Here is a 21,904-nt window from a genome sequence, read left to right on the forward strand (position 1 = left end):
ATACTGGAGACCAGAAGATAAAGAGTTACTCTTCAGCTCCAATTAAAATCTTAGAAATGTGTCTGGTGGTTTTTTTTAAATTTTAATTTTTATTTTTGCTCTGGAGGCATGTTCACTGTAAATAAAATTAACTCTTTTAAACTTGTTAAGTCTATAAAAACATTAGGATGGCAAGTAGTTAAGTATACTAAAGTATTAATTTTACTTTTCTCTATTAAAGCCTTATACTAACTTGATTTGGGACTCAAACTTTCTTTTGACCAGAGTGTGTCATCCTGATTCATATCTCTAGAGCAGGAGACTGTTAAGAATTCAGTGGGTTTTCAGGGACACCTAAAAATTTAAAAAAAAAAAAAAAAAAAAAAAAAAGTCTATCCTATATTTATTTGAACTACTTTTGTAAATTTGTAGGGAGTGCTGTATAGGCTTGTTTTGGAGGGGCTGGGGGGTATTTGAAGGAGTGTTGAGGAATAGGAAATGGCAACCTCCTGAGCAGGTTTGTGTAAATATTGTAATTTCTCTTGCCTCAGCTGTGTTGTTGTTGGGAGATTATACATTGCTAAACATGTGATCCTCATTTATATGCCTTTCAGTTAGAACAAGCTGAGTTGCACAGAAACCATGTTACAATTCAGCTCATATTTACAAAGCAATCCTTATGTTCTTTGCAGTGGTCCTTTCTCAACACATGTGGGATAGTCTTTCATTGTACTACTCTATCTTAAAGTATAATTTGATTTTTGCCTTTCTTACATAATAATCACAGTATATTATTATAGAAATGGTCATCTTTTCTGCTTTTATTTTACTTAAATGTTAATAAATTGATCTTTTAAAAATGATCATTTGTAGATTTTCTACAAATTTGAAATTATGCAAAACATTTCTTAATCAGCTGTGAAATGGTGTATATTATTCATTTGTGAGTCCATGTTTTCCTTTCAAAGCCACTTACCTGTTATTCCGATATATTAGTAATTTGTGTTTTTTTAGTCATAGTTTTTGGAGTCATAAAACCATGGTTCAAGTTCTATTCCATCCTTAGAAGAATTGTAATTTTAACAAAGTTATCTACTATAATTACTCCAAGGCTTTTATTCTCATCTGTAAAATGGAGATTTTAAAAATATGTCCTTCACATGGATGTTGAGAAGATCAAAAATGTAATTTTGGTGAAAGACTTATAAACTCTAAAGTACCTATTATTTGTACATATATGTCAATGTTATGTGCATATGATATAGTATTTTGTATATCTAAACAAAAATCCTATTTTGAAAGACAAACATGGAGGCACACATATAAAATATAAATATATCTATATGTATGTGTGTATATGTGTATATATGTATGATGGTACTTCAAAAAGTTTATGGAAAGATTTGTATTATTTGTTAATTCTTTTTCCACAAACTTTTCTAAGTACCTTAGCATATGTATTAGCAATGAGGGAGTTAATAATGTTTGCCAAATAACTTAGTCTCAAGAAACGTACAACTCTCAATCCTCAACTAGGAGGGGCTTTAAGAGATTGAAATAGATTCCCCAACCTTGTCTTTTTCTTCCTCATATTTAAAGATATGACAACAAGTGAACTAGAGAATATTCTTTTTCCAGTCAACTCTGTGAAAATGTATTGACAGCTCTGTAATAATTCTTACAACACATTCCTCTGAAGTAAAATTACTAATATCAGTTAACTGTTTAGAAGGAATTTAAAAAAAAAATCATAGCCTCATAAATCCATGTCAAAAACAAAACCCTTCTTGTTTCTTTTGAGCTTAAAGGTGGATTCTTTCATGCAACTCTCTGTGGATACGTTGGTATTAACGCTGTAAACCACTGTTCCCTGGATGTGGTCATGATTTAAGTAGCTAGTTAGTGTTATATTAATTCAAAACAGTATGTTGATTCTTTCTCAGTTGTCAGTATAGACTTAAAAAAAAAAAGTACCTGCTCCTTTAACCAAATATTATTTATCAGATAATAATTTTTCTGTTTCACTTTTGATTTTATGTAAAATATAAATTAAACCATTAATTATGAAGATAAATAGTTTTACAGAATGTTTAGAAGACAGATTTTGATGTAGATTTATCTTTGAGGCAAATTTTTTTTTTCTTCTGGAAAGCTCAAGAAGAAACAATTTCAGATTTTGTAGTGGAACCTTATGGAATCAGTGGTGCATTGAGCATTACCTCCCCCTTGTATTCCTTTATCAGATTAACAATATCAAATGAAACAAACCAACAAATAATAAAAAACCCTAAAAACTAAGAAAACTTACAGTCCTGCATTTCCTCTAAACCTCATCAAATTGTGGTAACTGCTTTAAATGCAATTCAGCAAATGGTTAATTCCGGAAGGGAACTTATCTTAGCTGTTTTAGCAGTTTTCCATTAGAATTAGGATTTCTTTTTTTTTTTTTTTTTAATTGCTTTCAAAATGTAGTAGAAGTTTTAGAAAATGTTAAAATCAGTATGTTCTTGCAACGTGCATATTAATTTGCTTCCTTTGTTTTCACGGTGTGCTTCTGTCTAAATGAGACCTGACAGAATCATCCATCTATGTGCTGTTCTCGAAGCTTGTGTTAAACTTGGGGACTTCAGAGGATACTTCAACAAATTCGTAGAACAATTTGTATTATCTTTTAATTCTTTTTTCTATGAACTTTTTGAAGTATCCTCATATATTTAACACATATTGTATTTTTATAAAAATAATACAGTATCAAAGTTTTTTGAAATGTATTTAGGAAGTGACCCCTTTTTATGCATTCCATTGTGACATGTCTTTTTAATTTTTTTCTCTGCCAAGTTTCAACTAAGACTGAGGACCTAGTTATCTAAAGGTAACAAGGTCATTTAATTATTTAAAATTCTCCTCTACTCCTTCCTCTTCCACACTGAACTGTAATAGAGAGCTGTTCTCTGAAGTGGCTGGGAATGTTTACTTTAGCCACATAAGGACGAGGATAGAGGAATACCAAAATCTGCTGAAGCAGAAACTAGCAACATTCTGATACAGCTTTATTGTCATTTCCAGTAAGAATATGTGAAAGCCTCTGACTGAAATTGCAAGGCTTAATTATTTTCTGTTTTACAAGTCTCCCCAGCCCCTACTTTTCCCTATACTAGTTCCTGATTAGTTTCATAAGTAGAATTTTATGTTTAGTGGCTATAATTTTTGTTATTGGCAAATATTAAAGTCCTCTGTTAACTCTGTCTAATCATGATCAAATTCTTCTTTCAGATTTAAGTAATTTCACTTAATTTGAGTTTTTTACCATTTTGGTTGTGTACCCAGAATCCTTCGTTTATGCATGGACCATGTCAGTAAATGCTCATCCCATCATCTCAATCTGTTAAATTGAAAAAGCTGTTTTGTCCATTTTTAAAGTATGTTAAATTGGGCCCTGACTTTCCCTGGTGTAATGAGTTCATACTCTCATTAAGTTAACCTGCATTTTTATTTTTCACATCCCTCTACCTCCACTCAGACCAGCCAAGGTCAAGGAGGGCCAGGGAATTGGGTTCTGGATTCTCAAGGTCTTGTAGACTCCAAAGTGATGGAACGACTATGAAGCAGAAGAAGGAGAAACCAAAATATCCACTGGAGAACTTGGAAGAAGTAGAAGAGCATTGTTTATCAGAGAGATCCCTGTCATCCTCTAGCTGGAGCAAAGTGAGGGATGATCCCCAAATTAACAGTGAGCAGCAAGAAAGGAAATGGTCTGGTCGGCAGAGGCTCCAGAGATCTCCGCTACCCAAGATCAGTGGAGAAGTATTTCTGAGCACTGAATTGGATGACTGGGAGGCTAGCAGTAGCTATCGAACTCAGAATTTGGAAAAACAGTCCCGATACCAAGACCGACTTTCACCCAAGACCTCACAGAAAGCAAGGCTTCACTGCAAGGAAGCTGTGTATGGGAGGGACCGTGAGCAAGGTGAGCACAGAGAAAAGAGACACAGGCCAAGGACTCCTCCCTTCTCAGAGTGTGAGGAGCAGCTCCACCTCCATGACACAGGTAATGAAGGACAGGCCTGGATGTTCTGGTATCATGTATGTTCATACAAACCAGTGTATTTAATAAGCATCTTAAGCAACCTTATTTCCTCTTCACTTTGCTCATGGTTTTGAAATAAATCCTGGAGCTAAATATTATAAAAGGCATTTACTTAATCTCAGGTCTTTAGAAAGAAGGAAAATATTTGTACCTTTGCCTTTCTGTGAGAATACACTGATTCCTTCAAAGCTTCTTCCAGGCCCAGGTAACAGTGAAAGTGCTCATCCAAGATACAGTTCTCCATTTGCCAAGACTGTACATCAGAGATTCTGATATCAAATCAAAGCTCCTGAACTTCTAGTTTGATTTCTGGGTTCCCAGAAGATCTGGTGACACTGCCTTAATAATATGTGCATAACTAAAAGGCCAGTAGAGCTAAAAGTATTAGATTTTCTAGACCTCATCTTTTTCATTTGTGAAATGAAGGGTTGGATAGGCAATCTTTTAAGACAGTGTTTTTCAAATTATGGGCCTCAGTCCATTTTTGTCAGAATCAGCTGGGCTTTTTCCTAAGAACGAAGGGTCTCACATATATTGTCATCTCTGGAGTAGAGCTTGGGCATGTTTTAGACTGGGAGGTGATACTGATAAACTTAAAGTTTAAAAATGATTACCTTAAATTACTTTTTATGTTTAAGCTTTCTCCAACTCTAATTCTACAGTTAGTGTTCTAAAGTGCCAATATAGGTAAGTTCTTGGTATCTGTATGGGAATGAAGTGAATATTAGAGATAAGCCTCAAATTTCTGGCATCCCTGAGGCTTATCTCTGAAGTCCATCGTTGACACAGTAATGGTTATTGCTGTTGTTTGGAAACTGCCGAGGTGATAATTCTACATGTGGCTGTAACAGTAGAAGTCTTAGCACCACACAATCTAGTAATGTGATAGACTATACTCATCTTCCTGCTTCCATTTTTCTCTTAGTGAAGTATTAGAGAGAAGGAAGGGTTACTGGGTAAGGAGTACCAAGAAACGCACCTGTTCTTATTTTCTTCTCTACTTGTACTCGGGAAACTGGTTTGTAGGTTGCAGATTCAGGTTGATTCTGCTGGTTTTTCTTATCATTTTATCTTTTATTAAAGGACTTGATTATAAAGAAAATTAAAATTAAGTTCAGCAAGCCATACTGAGTATTTACCACAAATATTCTTGCCTTGGGTGCTTTATGCTTGGATCTGAGCCTCAGAGGGTTAATAATCAAGCAAAAAATATGTATATGAAAACAAACAATTCCAAATTATATATACTTTGTTAGGAAGACATGAACAAAGAGTTGTGGGGGAAGAGAGGAGAGAATAATATAATTTATTTGAAATAGGTTATGAGGAAGTTATACTTTATCTGGGTTTAGAAAGACATGTTGGAGTTCCAAAGGTGTGGGTGAGGAATGGTGATTACGCTGATTTCTCCATTTCTCATTCTGTGAATCTGACCTTATAAGTGTGCTATGAGGGCTGGTTAGCCTTTAATGGCTTTTAGTTATGCTCCAGTGTGTTTTAAACAGGCTCAGGAAGCATGAAATTAAACACTGACTCACACGCTCTACTACTGAAGTTGTAGGCAAATGTTTTATTTTGCTAGCACAAGGGGTTAAAGAACAGTGTGGCTAGGCAAGCATTAAAAAGGCTACAATGTGAACTGCTTAGTGTCTATCTTCTTATATTCAGTTTGCTTTATAAATTTTATCTTCAGGTTAACTTCTTACCTCTCAGGGCCATAAAATATCTGTGCTTTTCTACCGTGAATTGTTAGTCAAAAATACTGTAACATTCCCTAAGTGTCAGCCTGGCTTATTATAAAACACTCTTGCGTGATATCAAAAAATTAATTAGTCATCATTTTATCTTATTCTTAATTTAGAACTAATTTTTCTTGAATACCAGTACTTTCGACAATTTTATTCTACCAGAATTTATTCAAGGGGGAAGCGTTATTTGCGTTCTTGTGTTCTTAGGGAGGTTCTTGTTTTCTCAAAGTGGAGGGTGGTGAACAGCAAAAAACAAGGAAGAATTAGATTTAAAAATATATGAAACTGTTGAAAATGTGACTCACCTGATAGTTTGAAAGCTGGTTTCCAGATTCTGTTTAGGCTACCAAGATGAGGGCAGATATTCCATTAATCTTCAGTTTAACTATGCTTAAAAAAAAAAAATCATCTGTTTTCTGTAATGACAACCTTACTCTGCACTATCTCTGTTTCCTTCTTATACATACTTACAAAAACTCTTCTCACCTTGGGCACAGAGGACTCTACAGCAAGTGAGCAGTCCTGCCAGTCCAGAAATCTGGTAACCCAGGCTGTGGGGATTTTCCACTTAATGAGACTTGCAAATTCCAATGATACATCAAGGTTTTAAATAAACTATTTTACCTCTAAATATTTGGGACTCAGAAAGATATTTCCTCAAATTCTGACTGTTATTAATGAAGTTGTCACTTTCTTTTTAATTGCCAGAGGTTACAGTCTTACTGTTCTGTCAAACCAAAAGACTGTTCATTTGACTATATCTTTTATAGAACTTAAGCAAAATGTTCTCTCAGTTAATTCTTTGGTGTAAAGTAGGAGGTATAATAGTGGAGAGAGTTTGGTGTCTTGATACCTGAACACATCCACTCTATCATTTCTCTGAATGGCAAAATTGAAGGAGCTAGGTATATTCTGTCATCCTCAACTAGGCTTTGCACTGCTCGTTGAAGTAGCATTTTTCTATGTATTGAAATATGGTATAGCAGCCTATTTTGTTCACTTACCTAACACAATACTAACTTACCAGTCTAATTTTATTTATTTTCTCTGAAATCTGCCTTTTTAGTTATGACCAAGTTAATCATAACTCAGGGAGGTTTATATTCCATTTACATATGGTCCCCTCTTGCTACTGTTTTCTTGTTTTTTCAAACCACTCAGAAATCTAGGTTGAAACCAACACAGCCCAGTGTAAGATTCATTAACTCTAGAGTTGACTTGAAGTGGTCTGTGTAATCAGGTACAAATAGGCCTGCAGCTAAGAAAGCCAGGTTTTCTGGCCTTTATTTGGAGGAAAGACAGGTATATATGGGTCTTTTGCTTTTGAGTTTACCACAAAGCGAGAGAGGTTGAAAGGTCTGCAAAGATATGTTTCACAAGATAACTTAGATTCTCTTTATTTGTCCAAGATTTCTTTCCTTTCTTTCTTTCTTTTTTTTTTAAATAGCCAGTGAATCAAGTGTGGTGAGGCATTTTGATAAAAATCACTTTAAAGTTCTCTTATTTTGATGGACATAATATGAGTACACTAAAGTAGTAATTCCAATGCTAATTGCCAATAAGAATCAAATGGGAAGACTTAAAACAAAGCTACCCAAGGTCAGGGCTCATCTAGGCTACTTAAATTAGAATCTCTGGCCGTTGGGACAGATCTGTTTATTTACAGCTACTCCCAAGTGATTCTACTATATAGCCATGGTTGACAGCCATTGGTATAAGGAGACAGGCAGTCAGTCAGGAGTACATTTTCTTTCTTCCCTGAGTAGTCCATTGGCTGAAAGTCACTATTCTAGATGACTTGTTCACTGCACTTGACATTTTTATTATTTCTGAATATAATACAATCACACAATTGAGTAATTACAATTTGTAAGAGGGCGTAAAAGGGAAATACCCACAATTTTGAAATAATCATTAGCATTTGCCACTTACCTACAAGTAATAGAAAGAATATGTGCTATTTATAACATTTCAAAGTAAAAAAGCCAAAATTTCCCACCAGCCCCTCATATTTCTTTCTCCCCAGAGGAATAGAATTCTAGGGTCATGTGCTCCCTGACATTTCTCTTATGTTATATCTTCCCTGAAAGTTACCAATGACACCAAACTGATCAAAGCTATGGGAAAAATCTAAAGCAGATGCGTTTGTTTATTGTCAGAGCAGAAGCCATGGCACGGCCACTGGTTAGCTAACAGGTATTATCACATGATTCCCAGATGATGCTATTTCTGTTCCCTCTGGAATAAGGTTTGCAGCCTGAGGTAAATAGAAGGAAGCCTCTCATCTCCTCCAGTCTTGACTGCTTAACGTTTTTAACTCTTTTTAACTCTTTTGACTCTGTAACTTTATTTTCTCTAAATATTTTTTGTTTTCATTGACTTTTTTTTCTTCCCTTTTGGTTTTGCGAAGGCCCCACTTGCAGTTCCTTACATGATTTTGTGCTGTTGAAGAAACTATGTGAGAGGGCAGTTTTTACCAGGCAGGTTTGGGTGGGTAACTTTGAATGTATGGATTATTTGCATCTCCACTTCCATGCCTAGGGAAAAAAATATTTACAATGTGCCTCACAGTCAATTTTGGAGGCAAAATTGTCAGTTAGATGTGAAAGAGAAACTTCTTTATCTAAGATTTTGCAACTTTTCAGAAAACCTCAGTTGCCTTATTACATTGAGTGTTTTTCTAGGAATGAAGCCAAGAGTGATGAAAGAAGCTGTCTCTACTCCATCACGAGTGACTCACAGGGATCAAGAATGGTATGATGCTGAAATTGCCAGAAAACTGCAAGAAGAAGAACTTTTGGTGAGCACATTATAAGGCAAAAGTTCAGGTGAATCACTGGGTTTTTGTGAGTTGAATCAATCATGAGATTTATGGCATTATAGTCCTCTGGGAAACTGATACCTTTTTTTTATGAGTGAAAAAATCAAAACAATGAGAATAGAGTATCTAGTTTTACTTATTGAGTAAGCATTAGCAACAGAATTCTCTATCCCTATCTGTCCATTATTAAGTTCTGATAATTCTCTAAGAGCCTGCTGTATAATTTGATAAAAATAGCCCTTGCTCTGGCTGGTGAAAGTATACCAACCAGTTATCAACTTCAGGGGTATTAATCACAGCTAGTTTTAAATTCCCTTTTGTATAGACTTTTTAAATGGACAGCATGGATTTCAATTATTATTATTTTTTATTTTATATTTTATATACCACAGGCTACCCAGGTGGACATAAGAGCAGCTCAAGTAGCCCAGGATGAAGTAAGTTCATGTTAGTTATTGAGTCTAACTGATAGTTCTGGAAATATCCCACTAATTTTCTACTGGCAACCCTGTAGTTAGTGATATTGACTGCATTTTGTTTAGGAAATTGCTCGACTTCTGATGGCTGAAGAAAAGAAAGCTTACAAGAAAGCCAAGGAGCGAGAGAAATCATCTTTGGATAAAAGAAAACATGACCCTGAGTGGAAGGTAGGGTGTATTATTTGTTTATTTTTTAATTAGGAATAAAGTTAGAAATGAAAAGGGGACTCTGTTTTTAAGGTAAGCTCTGCACATGTATTCAGGATGTACAAATTATCTGTATTGCATATGTGAATCCCATTTGTAAGAGTTGTTTCGCTATGAAAAATTATTGAATTCTTGAAAGTAACTACGCAAAAAGTTACTGCTAATATTGAAGACCAACTGAGATGGAAGTGCTTCTGGTCATGAATAATCTTAGTTTTCATTTTACTTACACTGCAGGATAATGGAGCATTTTCATATGCTTTCATATTTTTCATAGTGACCTCTTCCTCTCTACTTTTTCTTTGTGCTTACATTATCCTTCATCCCTATCAGGTACTTGTTGCTCTTTCCTCTGACATAACTTGGTCTATGGCAAACAGATGTTTGCTTATCACCAGCAATCAGTTTATGTCACAGTGCAAAAACTATCTAGTATGAGCTTGGATTGTTATCTTTCTCCTCATTAATCAGAAATAATTGACAAAATGGGCAGTGACTTCAGTTCATCCTACTGTAAAGTAATCTGATTGTTGTACTAGGGTACTTCCAAAAGTTCATGGGAAAATAAAATTAAAAGATAATATGAATCTTTCAATGAACTTTTTGAAGGACTCTCATACCATGGTTACAAGTTCAATTTAACTAATCAGTGACTTCATTCAAGGCATCACTCTGGACCTACATGGAAAGACAAAGATATCTTTTCCTGATAATAGCATATAATGTAGAGAGAGGAAGACAAACTCTAGACCGCTAACAAATACAGGGTCAAGCTGGGTGGAAGAAGAGCAGAGGAAGAGGGAGAGAATTCGTACAGTAAAGGCTTTTCAGAGAGCAAGTTTGCACTAGGCCCAAAAGGGTGGAACCTAGGATGTGTATCCATAGTATAGTTAATGTTTAGTAAGTACCTTTCTTTCTCGAGCAAATTCCTCCCTTGGGTCTCCGGACCTACCTCAGTCTCTGCAATGTTTGTGAGGAAAAAGAAGACATAGAAATCATGCTAATGGTATTTCTCTGTTCCTCAGTTACCTAGGTATCAGTCTAAAAAGTTCGAATATTATTTCCATGTTAATTAATTATATATATATATATATATATCTACTATATACTTATACTACTTATCCTCTTAGTAATTTAGGATTTTTTCCTAACGTATTTCATTTTAGTCAGTGATTCTCTAATGCTTCTGCTATATAAATTAAGCCAAAAATAATTGCCCAGGAGTTGCTCAGATTTTTTATTAATTTAACTAGGAAAGGGTTGGTATTTTAAAGATTATAAATCAGGAGAATCAGAGAGCAATGGCCACATTTCTTGCAAGTATCATGACTTCGGTGATTTTCTGATTCCGTAACTGGTATTGGTACTGTTCCTTTTTTAGAAAAGTTGACTTGAATGTACCTTAGTTTCCTGGCTGGAAAAATCATCAGCCATAAATCAGGTGTACAGAAATAAGTTTGAGAGCACAACCTAGATTCCGTAGACCCTAGGTGTCCACCAGTTCTTGTCAGTTGCTATGCAGCTGTTAACGTTAGTAATCATTGGCCAAGCACACCTTTGTCAGGGAGGAGCATGTTTGTGTGTGTTTAGCCCACTTATCTGTCTGCACTGACAGCCTCCAGTATACATTGTACCTATGATTTTTTTTTTATCTCTGAACAACTGTATATAAAAATCTTTTATGTTGCTCAACTTAGTAAAGTAACCTGGAATTACTAAAGGAAAGCCTAGCATGATATACATATTTTTTAAACCTAATCTTTACCTTTTGTTTGATGTTTCTGATGTGTTTTCTTTTGTATTTTCTCTTTTGTCCATAGCCCAAAACAGCTAAATCAGCACACTCAAAGTCAAAAGAGAGTGATGAACCTCACCGTTCTAAGAGTGACAGGCCAGCACGGTAAGATGACACCTGAAAAAGAGAGTGAGAAAGTTGACTTCGGGGTGAGTAAGGAGATGTCAGTTCCTGAGAAGAGTGTTTGTTCTTTGAAGAGGAGATCCAAAAATCTGCAATTGTGAGGTGGTGTTAAGCCTTGAATGGTTATTCTCAAACTTTATTCGTAGTCTTAAATTGGGTTGTACATGTCAAATTAGGGGAACTTTACACAAGCTAGGGTGTATAAGGAGGGTTGTCCTTTTTCTTAGAATCAGTTCTTATCTCTGTATTCACTGAATTTATGCTCTTAGCTGGTTGGCATGAGATTAACCATTTTACTGAATAAAATCTCAGGTTTACATTTTTATTGGGTTTCCTGTTCACACTGGTGTGTGAATGAAAATTACACATGTTCAAACTCATTTCTGTCTTGAGTCTCAATTTCCTAGGCATTGACTTGCCTAGGCAGTGACTTGAATCATTGCAGATTATCCAAATATCACTAGATCAAATAGCTGTGGCTATGGTATACACACTTTCTGACTTCTTTAAAGCAGTTTGGGTCATAGTTAGGTAGCAGCTGCTGTCTTTCCACCTCATTTGTCAGCATTTAAGTCTCTTTTTTTCTTGCTTTTTGTTGCCTTTCAAAAGAAAATATGATTGGAATGTAAAGAGAAAACATTAAATACAAAAAGACAAAAGTGACACTGAATCTAATATTTTCAAAACTCTGAATTATTATAAGCTTGAATTTTGGTCCTGATTATTATTTATTCTTAAAACATAATTTTATTTCACTAAAAAATATACACTGCTGTTGCCACTCATTGCCCACACTTAAGCTGCCAGACTTGTTTCTTTCATGTGAATATGTTTGGTGTCCTTTAAAAAAATCTCTATTTTTAAACTCATGCTTTCAAAAGATATACCCTTCAGAAAATGACATCAGGTTTGTACTGCTCCAAGGACAATGGTAGTATAGTCTGTCTAGTTATATAAAATCTGTTCTTCTTGTAGCTTTTGGTGAAGCACATGCCAAACATTTTTTTAAGGCACATTTTAGTACTATATAGCTTAGTACATCCCTACAGTATCCAAGTAAAATAAGAAGCAGCTATTCTATTCTCTAATACTCTAATATGTCTGGGTTATTATCCTTTTTTTAGTAAAATGGATTCAGATCATCTAAGGGTTATTTTGCAGTCTTCAAAGTCCTTGGCCTCCTTAGAACACTAATAACTTTGAAAGCAGATATGCTAAAACAGTCTGGGATGGCTATTTAAAAAGGTTTATTAAAGCTGAGCAAGTCTCTGTAATGTAATAGGTACTCTAAAAATATTTGGTATATTGAAAGAATGAATAGTTAAATGATTCTGTATCAAAAATGGCTATTATAAATTAGTGAAAAATGACTTTAGGCTGATAGAACTGAAATCTCTTTTGACCTGAGAGGAACACTTGTCTTTAAATATCATTTACAGAAAGTATGTATATATGTCGAAAGAAAAATGAATAAGACTTTTATGAATCCTATATTTTCATAGTTAAAAATTAAAGCCTGTATATCTTGGATATATAGATATCTGTACAAGTAATATCAGAACGTTTACTTTCTGTTTAGAGTCTGTGGTTTCTTCTTTCACATTTAATCATGGAAGAAAAGGTCAGTTAGCTATGTATACAGAAAGATGTGGCTTCAAGGACTGAGAAACATGGAGCTTCCTGGGTCAAGATGTTATTACTGCAGTGTAGTAATAGTAGTAGTAGAGGAGAAACAAAATCTCATGTAGAGCTTGTAACATTCATGGTCAAGAATCTAATTTCTTTGTCCATTACAATATTTTCTACTTTCTCTGAAGAAGTAGAGAACCAGTTAGCAATCTGAATTAATTCTAACTTTTTGTAATTGGAAAAAGTTTCAACCCAAGTTTCAATTTTTTTTAACTATAGGATTGTATACTGCTTGGTATTTTATTTGCATTTTTTTCTTAGAAAAACTTGAAGATTTTATAAATCTTATTTAGTTCCTAGTGTATTCTTATGAATATGAAATAGCTATTTTCACTTATTCATTTATCAAATATTTTTTGAACAGCCTAATTGCTCAGAACTAGGATAAGCAGCAGTCAACAAGAGTGAACTGTTTCATGCTCTCATGAAGTTTATAATCTAAACAAATAATTATACAAATAACTATCATGATTGTGTTAAGTGCAAAGGATGAAAAGTACAGGGTGTTATAAGAGCTTAACCTGCTTTGGGTGTCCAGGAAAGTTTCTTGTGGAAGTGATTTTTGAAGTGAGTTCTGAAGGGTATTTGGCTATATGACCAACTTAAAGATATAAATCATTTCATGAGAATAGTAGGAAACAGGTAATCCAAATACAACAAAAACTGTAAAACATACTATTGATTAGTAAGTTATTTCCGACTTTGGATATAAATACTCTTTGAAATAACTATCTCTAATGCAATAAAATAATTTGGTAGGACCCCTGGAAGCAATAAGTCAAGATTTGTTCTCTTTGTAACCAAAAACTTGAACAGAACACACCATGAGAACTGAAAGCATTCTAGATTGATTTGTTTATGCTTACATGGAGATCCTAGAGAATTTTCTGGCATCTTGTGCTGTGTTTCACACCTCTAGCATCCTTTTTCTTGATGATGAGTTGATGGTAAGGCAATAATTGTGGAGATTTTTTGTGTGTCCCCACTTGGCTTTGTCTTTCTGGTCTTTGATTGCCTAGCGAGGTTGGGTTAATGAAAGAGTAAATGGACTCTGCCACCCTCATTACCAACCCTGTTCCTTAGGCCTGAGACTTCTCTTTAGCCACCTGTTCTGTGAAGCTATTACATTTCTTAATCCTGGAGTCAGAATATTTAATTTCAACTCTTCCTTACATGCACATATATGCATGTACACGCTGAAGTGTTACATACCTTTTTTAAGGTAAGTGTTATAAACGTCAGTTAATGAAGGAAAAACACTATTCATTCAATTTCTAATATTTGTGTACAAATGGCTCAAGGAAAAAAACAAAAGTGCCACATTACTAACTATGCTCACATTAATTATATGTGTATAACAGATGCATGAAAATATAAAAATATATGCATTTCTTATAAAATATTAAAATATCTTATATTTTCAAATGGTATTTAAAAGATACAGATACATATAGAAAGTACATATATGAAAATGTAAGGTACATATATATGAAAATATATATAGTCTTGCATGAAGCTGCTGCTGGTGCTAATAAAAATACACATCTAGGTAGCAAAGCATAATATAGCGAAGAGCATTGGTTTTGAAGTCCAGTTGAGTTTGAGCCCTGGGTCTACCACTTAACTGTGTAAACTCGGACAGATCACTTAACTTATCTAACACAATCTAACTCTAAAATATGTGTGGGATAGCTACCATGGAGATTTATCCTGAAAGTTATTGAAATAATCTATGTAGAACCCATAGCACAGTCCTCAATGTATATACAAGTTTACATATTATGCTAACCTCTCCCAGATAGATGCTGAATACCCAGGAGTGAATTACTGCTTGGGGACAGGGTGAGAAATTTGAAAATACTGGAATTCGTATATGACAGAGTCCATTATACAAACTTACTATAACTTTACAAACTTCAGTGTACTTATACCTTCTAGATTTTATATGTAATTACACAAAATGCCCTACAACGTGGTTGTGTATTTGATAAATCTTAACCTCATCTGGTGCCATGCTTTAATGAAAAATTCGGGTACACCTTTGGGAAACACCAACAAAAGAAAGAGTAGTTTTGTTCTTCATCTTCGTCTGTATTAAGTAATTAAGATATCGAAAAGTTTATTTTAGTAAAAATTTTGTAATTTAAAAAAATATTTTGTTTTCTTTGGCACAAAAAATTGCAAATGTATTAAGATCTACTTTGCCACCTCGTGGATAAAGGAACTTCACTCGTGAAATTTTATGTTTATCAAAGTTTCCTCTCCCTCCTTGCCTGTCTCCTACTCTTCCTCCTTCCTTTCTTTCCTTCCTTCCTTAACTTTATTACTTTCTTCTCTTCTGTTTTTCCCTTTCTTCCTCTTCCTTTTTCTTGGTAACAAACAAAGTAAATTTCTTATTAATGGCAGCAATCATATTTCATAAATTTTTGTTTCTCTAGCACAGAGCCTCAAACATATTAAATGTTGAGAAAATAATTGTTTTTATTGAATTACGTGCATCAAAACAAAGGAATAGTAAGATAAAATGATTTATTTTAAGGTCATGCAACTGTCCAGGAACTAAAGTGAGAATTTAAAGCATATTGTCTTTTTATTTCTACAGAAAATGTTTTTACCATTTAATCCAATGGGATGTGGAATTGTAGTAACCAATTTAGAATATCTCTTTAAATTCTGGCTTCTCTTCAGGCCACCACCACCTCCTGTAACTGATGCTGAGGATTTGGATCACCGTCATTTTACAAACCAGCATAGTTCCACACGTCATTTCTCAAAATCAGAGTCTTCTCATAAAGGTGAGAACAAAATATATAGTTCAAGTTCAGGTTCTTTTTTTTCAATAAGCCTCATGGTATAAATTCAAATGCTGTATTCTGATCACTAGAGTAGAAAAATAAGTTACCTTCCTCTCAACAGATTGTTATAGTGTTCTTCATTTATGAAAACACAAACAAACAAAAATGACAAAAACCAGAAAACAAAACATCTTAAATTGAATGCAAGATTTTCTGTCTTTGTATTTGCGTTTTCCTCTTGGAAAGTTCTTAACTTTCATCAGGTTCTTAAGGGTAATTGTGACCTCCACGTACATCTGTTGGAGTACTTTTTCTGAACTGGCTCTTATTTCTCATCTGCCCATGACTCTATTAATTAGATTTAAAATATACATAAACACTCCCCACACAAAACTTTTATGCAGAAGAAAAATGGGACAAAGAAAATGAGAAAAGAATATGGATATCTAAATTGGACCACACCTTTAAAATGGAAAGAATACTTGGACATATTTGCCCTTTCGATGATATACATTCACTTATGTGTATTTCTATGAGAGTTATAAAATAAAATAATGAAAAGGTAGTTTTTTATATTAATTTCCTCATCTACAAAATGGAGGCAAACATGGGCTAGCTGGTTAGCTCAGTTTATTAGGGTGTGTTGCTGATGACACCAAGGTTCAGGGTTTGACACCTATGCCAGACAGCCACTAAAAAAAGAAAAAAGTTAAAAAGGAAGCAATCTAAATAGAAAGTGTCAAGGAGTTGTCATGATCATATAAGGTAAAATATGTGAAAGAAGCTTGCAGAGTGTAATAGACTTTACAAATATTAGGTCTTATTAATTGATGGAGTTTAGTTTTTGAAAATTTCTTAGAGACATTTTTATTATCCTTTACCAAATCTAATGATAATATTCCCAAATTTCTTTAAATTACCTTTTCTGCTGTCATTAAAAGAACACCGTTGCACAGGTGACACTTCATACTAATTTAATCAGAATCTCTGGGTGTCAGACATTTGCATTTTTAAAAAGTGTTCCTTCCCTGCATTATAACATTCGTCCAATGTTGAGAATAAAACAAAAGACATTATTTAAAAGATGGGGTTAGTTGGACATTATAAATGTCTTTATCAAAACAACCTGCCCATCACAATTTCCATCAGTTGGTGGCATTTTTACCATCCCTGATTTAAGTGGAAGTAACTCATGGGTTTTTTTTTTTTCCTCACAGTATGTATGCTTCACTTTTTTGGGGGGAAAGGGTGCCTTACTGTCCTTGACATGCATTTTATGCATAATATTGACATAACACATTGATTCTGTATATAAATATTTTACAATCAAGAACAAAGAATGCAGGAACCACTTGAAATGCATAAAAAAGATTGAGAATGAAAAATGCTGGCGAGGATGCAGAGAGAAAGGAACCCTCCTACAGTGTTGGTGGGACTGTAAAATGGTGCGGCCTTTATGGAAAATGGTATGGAGGTTCCTCAAACAATTACAGATAGCTCTACCATATGACCCACCTATTCCACTGCTGGTTATATGTACCCAGAGGAGTGGAAATCATCATGTTGAAAAGATATCTGTACTCCCATGTTTATTGCTGTGCTATTTACAATAGCCAAGAGTTGGAAGCCCAAATGTCCATCATTAGATGAGTGGATAAGGGAAATGTGGTATATCTACACAATGGAATACCACTTTGCTATTAAAAAAAAAAAAATATGCAGTGCTACCATTCAGAGCAACATGGATGGACTTAGAGAAAGTTATATTAAGTGAAATAAGCCAAGCACATAAAGAGAAATACCACATGTTCTCACGTATTTGTGGGAGCTAAAAATAAATAAATAAATAAATAAACACACAAACAAACATAGGGTGTGGGGGGGGGAGAAAACACAATAATCAACAATTCCTTGATCTTGTTAGGATAAATGAACAGATATGATGTTGAAGGTTGGGGGGGAGGGAGGACGGAAAGGAGGAATAAGTAAAGGGACACGAAAATCAACTACATTGTATATTGATAAATTAAAATAAAATAAATAAAAAATAAATTATATTGCCTGGGAGAAAAACTGTCTTGAGTTTAAAATATTTTCTTTTAATTGTGTTTTCTTTCTTCCTCCCCTCCCCAGGTTTTCATTACAAGCAGTAAAATCCTAGAAATCTGCCTTGAAAATGGACTCACTGTAGCAAATATTGCTGGATGATACAGAATTCATTCCAGACTGTTTTTATTCGTCCTACGTGTGCATTCCTGAGATTTATCCTCAAGTGATTTTCTGACCATAAATAATTTTAATTGATTTCAAATGTTTTGGTTATTTCTGATCACTTGGGCAGTATAGGAAAATGTAGCTTCTGAATATTGGCCACCTCTCTGCTGTGTATATCTCCTGGGATATAGTATCCAAGAGCTCTGTAAAATGCCATTTTGTTAGCTATGGAATATTGGTATCTGGAGTGTAGGTTTTATTTAGCCATTAGAATTTTATGGAGATGAATGATCAAAATAAAACATGTTTGGATGTGATGCAGAATAAAAGAATATAAGAAATAGCTTTTTTGGGTGCATTAGCATATAATATTTTGAAGGTCAGAGCCTTTGCTTTTTGTATTCTTCAGGAAAAGAAAAAAAAAAATCACAACCATAAATAAAGTAAGAAACATTGGAGCATTTGAAATATTTGATTCTGACTATATGGATTGTAAAGATTTTGCATATCCTTATAAGCCTCTTAGGAAAATTGGCCTACATGTCATTCCTCAGTATTTATTCTTCTGTGGCTTCCTCAATAGCAAGGCTCCTTGAAGCCCCTGGGCAATGAACCACTTATTAGTATTTCTTGGTGAAAATTTAATTCTCTGGAATTTTAGCTCAGGTCTTTTCAAGGTCAACTGAAAATGAAAATTGCATAAGTGATAATGCCATCTGTCTGTCTGGCTGTAGATTGAAGTTTTTCTCTTGTGTAAAAGACAGCATGCACACAAAAAAGACATAGCAGTATTTGTTGGCAACCTCAGCAATGTTTTGTTTACGTGTCAATAATTAGATAAATTCAACGTGAAGTTAAATTTGATGAAGTGGTTCTTTATCTAAGTATTTGGTTCTACATATTTTTAAATGGGCATTGTATTCCTTTGAACAAGACCTTTAAGCCCTTCTTCAAGAAATTTAGTCTTTGTCTAAATTTCTAACCTCATGGAATTGTGTATTTTCCCATGCTACCTAGTTAACATAAATGGCAATCAAGCTTATAAGTATGTAATATATCTCCTCAGCTTGCTGTTATTTCTCATTGTATGAATCTGATATTTTTGATATTTTACTATGGTTTTTGTTAAGGAAAGAAACATATAGGTGACTAAAGAAGAAGTTGTTAATCTTTTTTTTTTTTTTTTCCCTGCAGAGACCTGCCTTCTGTTTGCCTTATCTTTCCAGATAGACTTTAAAGTCTGGCAATATTCAAGAAGCTATTTAGAATAGTTTTCTCAGAGTGGATGTGGATTTCTCATTTTGAGAAAGATCTTTAGTTTCATGAAGTTTTTGTATTGTAGGAAATTGAGCAAAAGACATCTAAGATGGAAATTTTGGACAAATGATAATCTAGAAAGAAACAAAACTTTAAGGGATATAGTCATTTTGGAGAAATGAAGGAAAAAGAAAATAAAAGGACTTTGAATAGCTGTGAGGAAATGAATAAAGAAAAATCTTTGTTTATAGAGAAGGGTAGACAAAATGGAGGTCCTGGCCTTAAGTCAAATTCCAGATAGTGGTTTTAATATCCAAAATCTAGGCCTTGTTGACATATAGTAATGCTATATTTTTCTTTATCTGCCCTGTGATTTTGCTTCATGTTTTTAAAAGTTTTTTTTATGGTAACTTTAAAGAAAAAACACAGTGTATTTTTATTTGATAATTAGGCAAATGGGCAGCACCATTTGCTTTATTTTATTTTATAAATGTTTATTTTTCTATCTCATACAATGGTCAGTTTTACTTTAAAAATTCTGTATTTCTCTTGCCTGTCATGTACTTCATCCAATCATATTTATTATTATAAAATGTTAACTGAAGATACTTCATTCAAAGAAATGTCAGGCCACTTAACACATAAGTAGAATATATTAGTGTTTCATCTGTCTTAGTGACCAAAGGTGGTATTTCCCTTGTGATAGCCAATTCAACATCTATTTTGAAAATTTGTTACTTTTTTTTAGGTTTTTAAAAGATTAGAATTTTAAGATATTTTATCTTTATTTTATTTTATTTTTTTGTAAAGCAGTTTTTTAAGAGTATCAGAGTAATTATTTCCCTATTAATAAGGAGATAGAAATCAGACTTAACCAGTTAAATCCTCTTATTTTCTCATTCAAATAATGTAATAATTATCTTTGAGACTATAGAAACAACTAACCACTGTATTTTCATGAACTGCCAGACACTCTTCACTGTGTTCTCTGCTTTGTCATTTTTATGTAAATATGGAAACACTTATTTTGTTCTTGTTCCTGCTGCTGGAGCACATACAGTTTAATTTTTAGGCCCACAATGTATTATGCTTTAGTGTTGTGATATAAACCAGTACTCTGGCCCTGGAAAATCCTTCTGTTTCTGTATTGTTGTTCTCTGGAGGCCAGGCCCCATTACCACCAGTGCTGCTGAAAGAGCACAGTATGTTATAGGGCCTTGTCATAAGACCCTCTCTCCCTCACCTAATTTTTTGTACATCATTGCCTGGAAGCAAGGTTAGATAAGGGTCAGATTAAATGGGGAAAAAAAAATGACTCTGTTTGACTATAAAAATAGTCAAACCACTATTGATTATGTCAACATGATTATTGTATTGGGGGACTGGACAGTTGCTCCACATGCTTTAAAAGAATATTGAGATTTTTAGAAAGTGACTGCATACCCTAAATTACTGTTTTTCAAGTGTCTTTACAACAACCAGCAGTATACTAATGAATTGCAAAGACAAAAAGATATGATTTTCTGATTATAGAGAAACACCTAAATTAAAAGAGAAAGATATGGATAGATGCTCCCGAGAGAAAAACCTTTTCTGAACAGCAGTGGGCACTTGGATCTAGGTCAACATCCTCCCAAATATGTGTGACTTAGGCCTTGTGTTGCACTAAACTCACTCTAGGAAATTTTGGACCCAACTGGTTTCCCCCTTTTCTTCTCTGCTGTAGAATGAAGCTGAATTGTATGATAAGTAAACTCATTGTTGACAGTTGTTTATCCTTTTCCCTCAAAGTCAGGACTTTTTAATATACTTTTTAGTATAAAAATAATTAGCTTTTAGCTAATAATTACTTTTCTTTAATACTATCAGATCTTCTCTAAATTCTCTCTTGTGCCAAATTGGAAATACCTGCTATAATATGGTGCATTCAGTTTACCAAATAAGTGGTTAACATTTTAAGGCCTCAGTTTTTAATGAGTGTTGCCTTTCTATAAAAATCACTTTGGGGACTACCAAGATGATTCATTATTCAATGATGATTATCTTGGAAAATAACTAAGATCTTCAGCCCAGTAAAAGAGTGAGACCCCTGTGTAAACAGATTTCAAAGGGCTAAGAACAAAATAGAGCTTGTGGTCAAAGACTTGTTCCAATTTGGGAAAACAGTGTTCATGCAGGGAGTGTTAATGAAAGGGAACGCTGTTCAGGTAGATTTTGCTATACATAGTGTGCCATATTCTGATGACATAGGCTTTTTTAGAAACAATCATAAAAAAATCAAAACCTGATCTTTCAGCAAAAAGAAAGATTTTAAAAATACTTGATCCATTACTTGTTACTCATAAAGAAGTGACTGTAAAATGGTCCTATTTTCTTCTCATATCTGGTGGTGCCTGTGAGTCTTAAAGCCATATCTGTTTATCTTACTGATGATAGAATACTTTTTTCTTCTTAGCCTATGATAGGTAATATGGGCATGGAGAAGCAAACTGGAGACTGTCCTGTTAATGCCGCATGGGACACGTCATTCAAATTCTTGGTGGAAGAATCTCTTTATCCGAGGTGATATGTAAGACTATTAAAGGGAAGAGTCAGAGGCTGTTGCTCCTCCTGGCATTTAACAACTGTCATTAGAAATGCTGAAATTTAAGGGGTAAACTGGGAAAATCTCATTATTACAGAGTCACCTTTACTGTGAGACCTGCACTTT

The 21,904-nt window shown here is 34.1% G+C and overlaps 1 protein-coding gene across 2 annotated transcripts in view; it reads left to right on the forward strand.

Moving 5' to 3' along the window:
* CCDC50 (coiled-coil domain containing 50) overlaps positions 1–18,796 on the forward strand; it is a 68,010-nt gene extending 49,214 nt beyond the window's left edge. The window contains exons 6-12 of one of the 2 annotated variants that reach the window (XM_063103554.1): positions 3,500–4,027; positions 8,499–8,614; positions 9,028–9,072; positions 9,178–9,282; positions 11,142–11,221; positions 15,617–15,723; positions 17,857–18,796. In XM_063103554.1, coding sequence (XP_062959624.1) covers positions 3,500–4,027; positions 8,499–8,614; positions 9,028–9,072; positions 9,178–9,282; positions 11,142–11,221; positions 15,617–15,723; positions 17,857–17,876 — 1,001 coding nt within the window. In that variant the 3' untranslated portion in view covers positions 17,877–18,796. The remainder of the gene's footprint in view (positions 1–3,499; positions 4,028–8,498; positions 8,615–9,027; positions 9,073–9,177; positions 9,283–11,141; positions 11,222–15,616; positions 15,724–17,856) is intronic. The other variant, XM_063103550.1, reaches the window with a different exon arrangement.
* The last annotated feature ends 3,108 nt before the right edge of the window (positions 18,797–21,904 follow it).

The sequence above is a fragment of the Cynocephalus volans genome, chromosome 1 (genome assembly GCF_027409185.1).
Source record: "Cynocephalus volans isolate mCynVol1 chromosome 1, mCynVol1.pri, whole genome shotgun sequence".
NCBI lineage: Eukaryota > Metazoa > Chordata > Mammalia > Dermoptera > Cynocephalidae > Cynocephalus > Cynocephalus volans.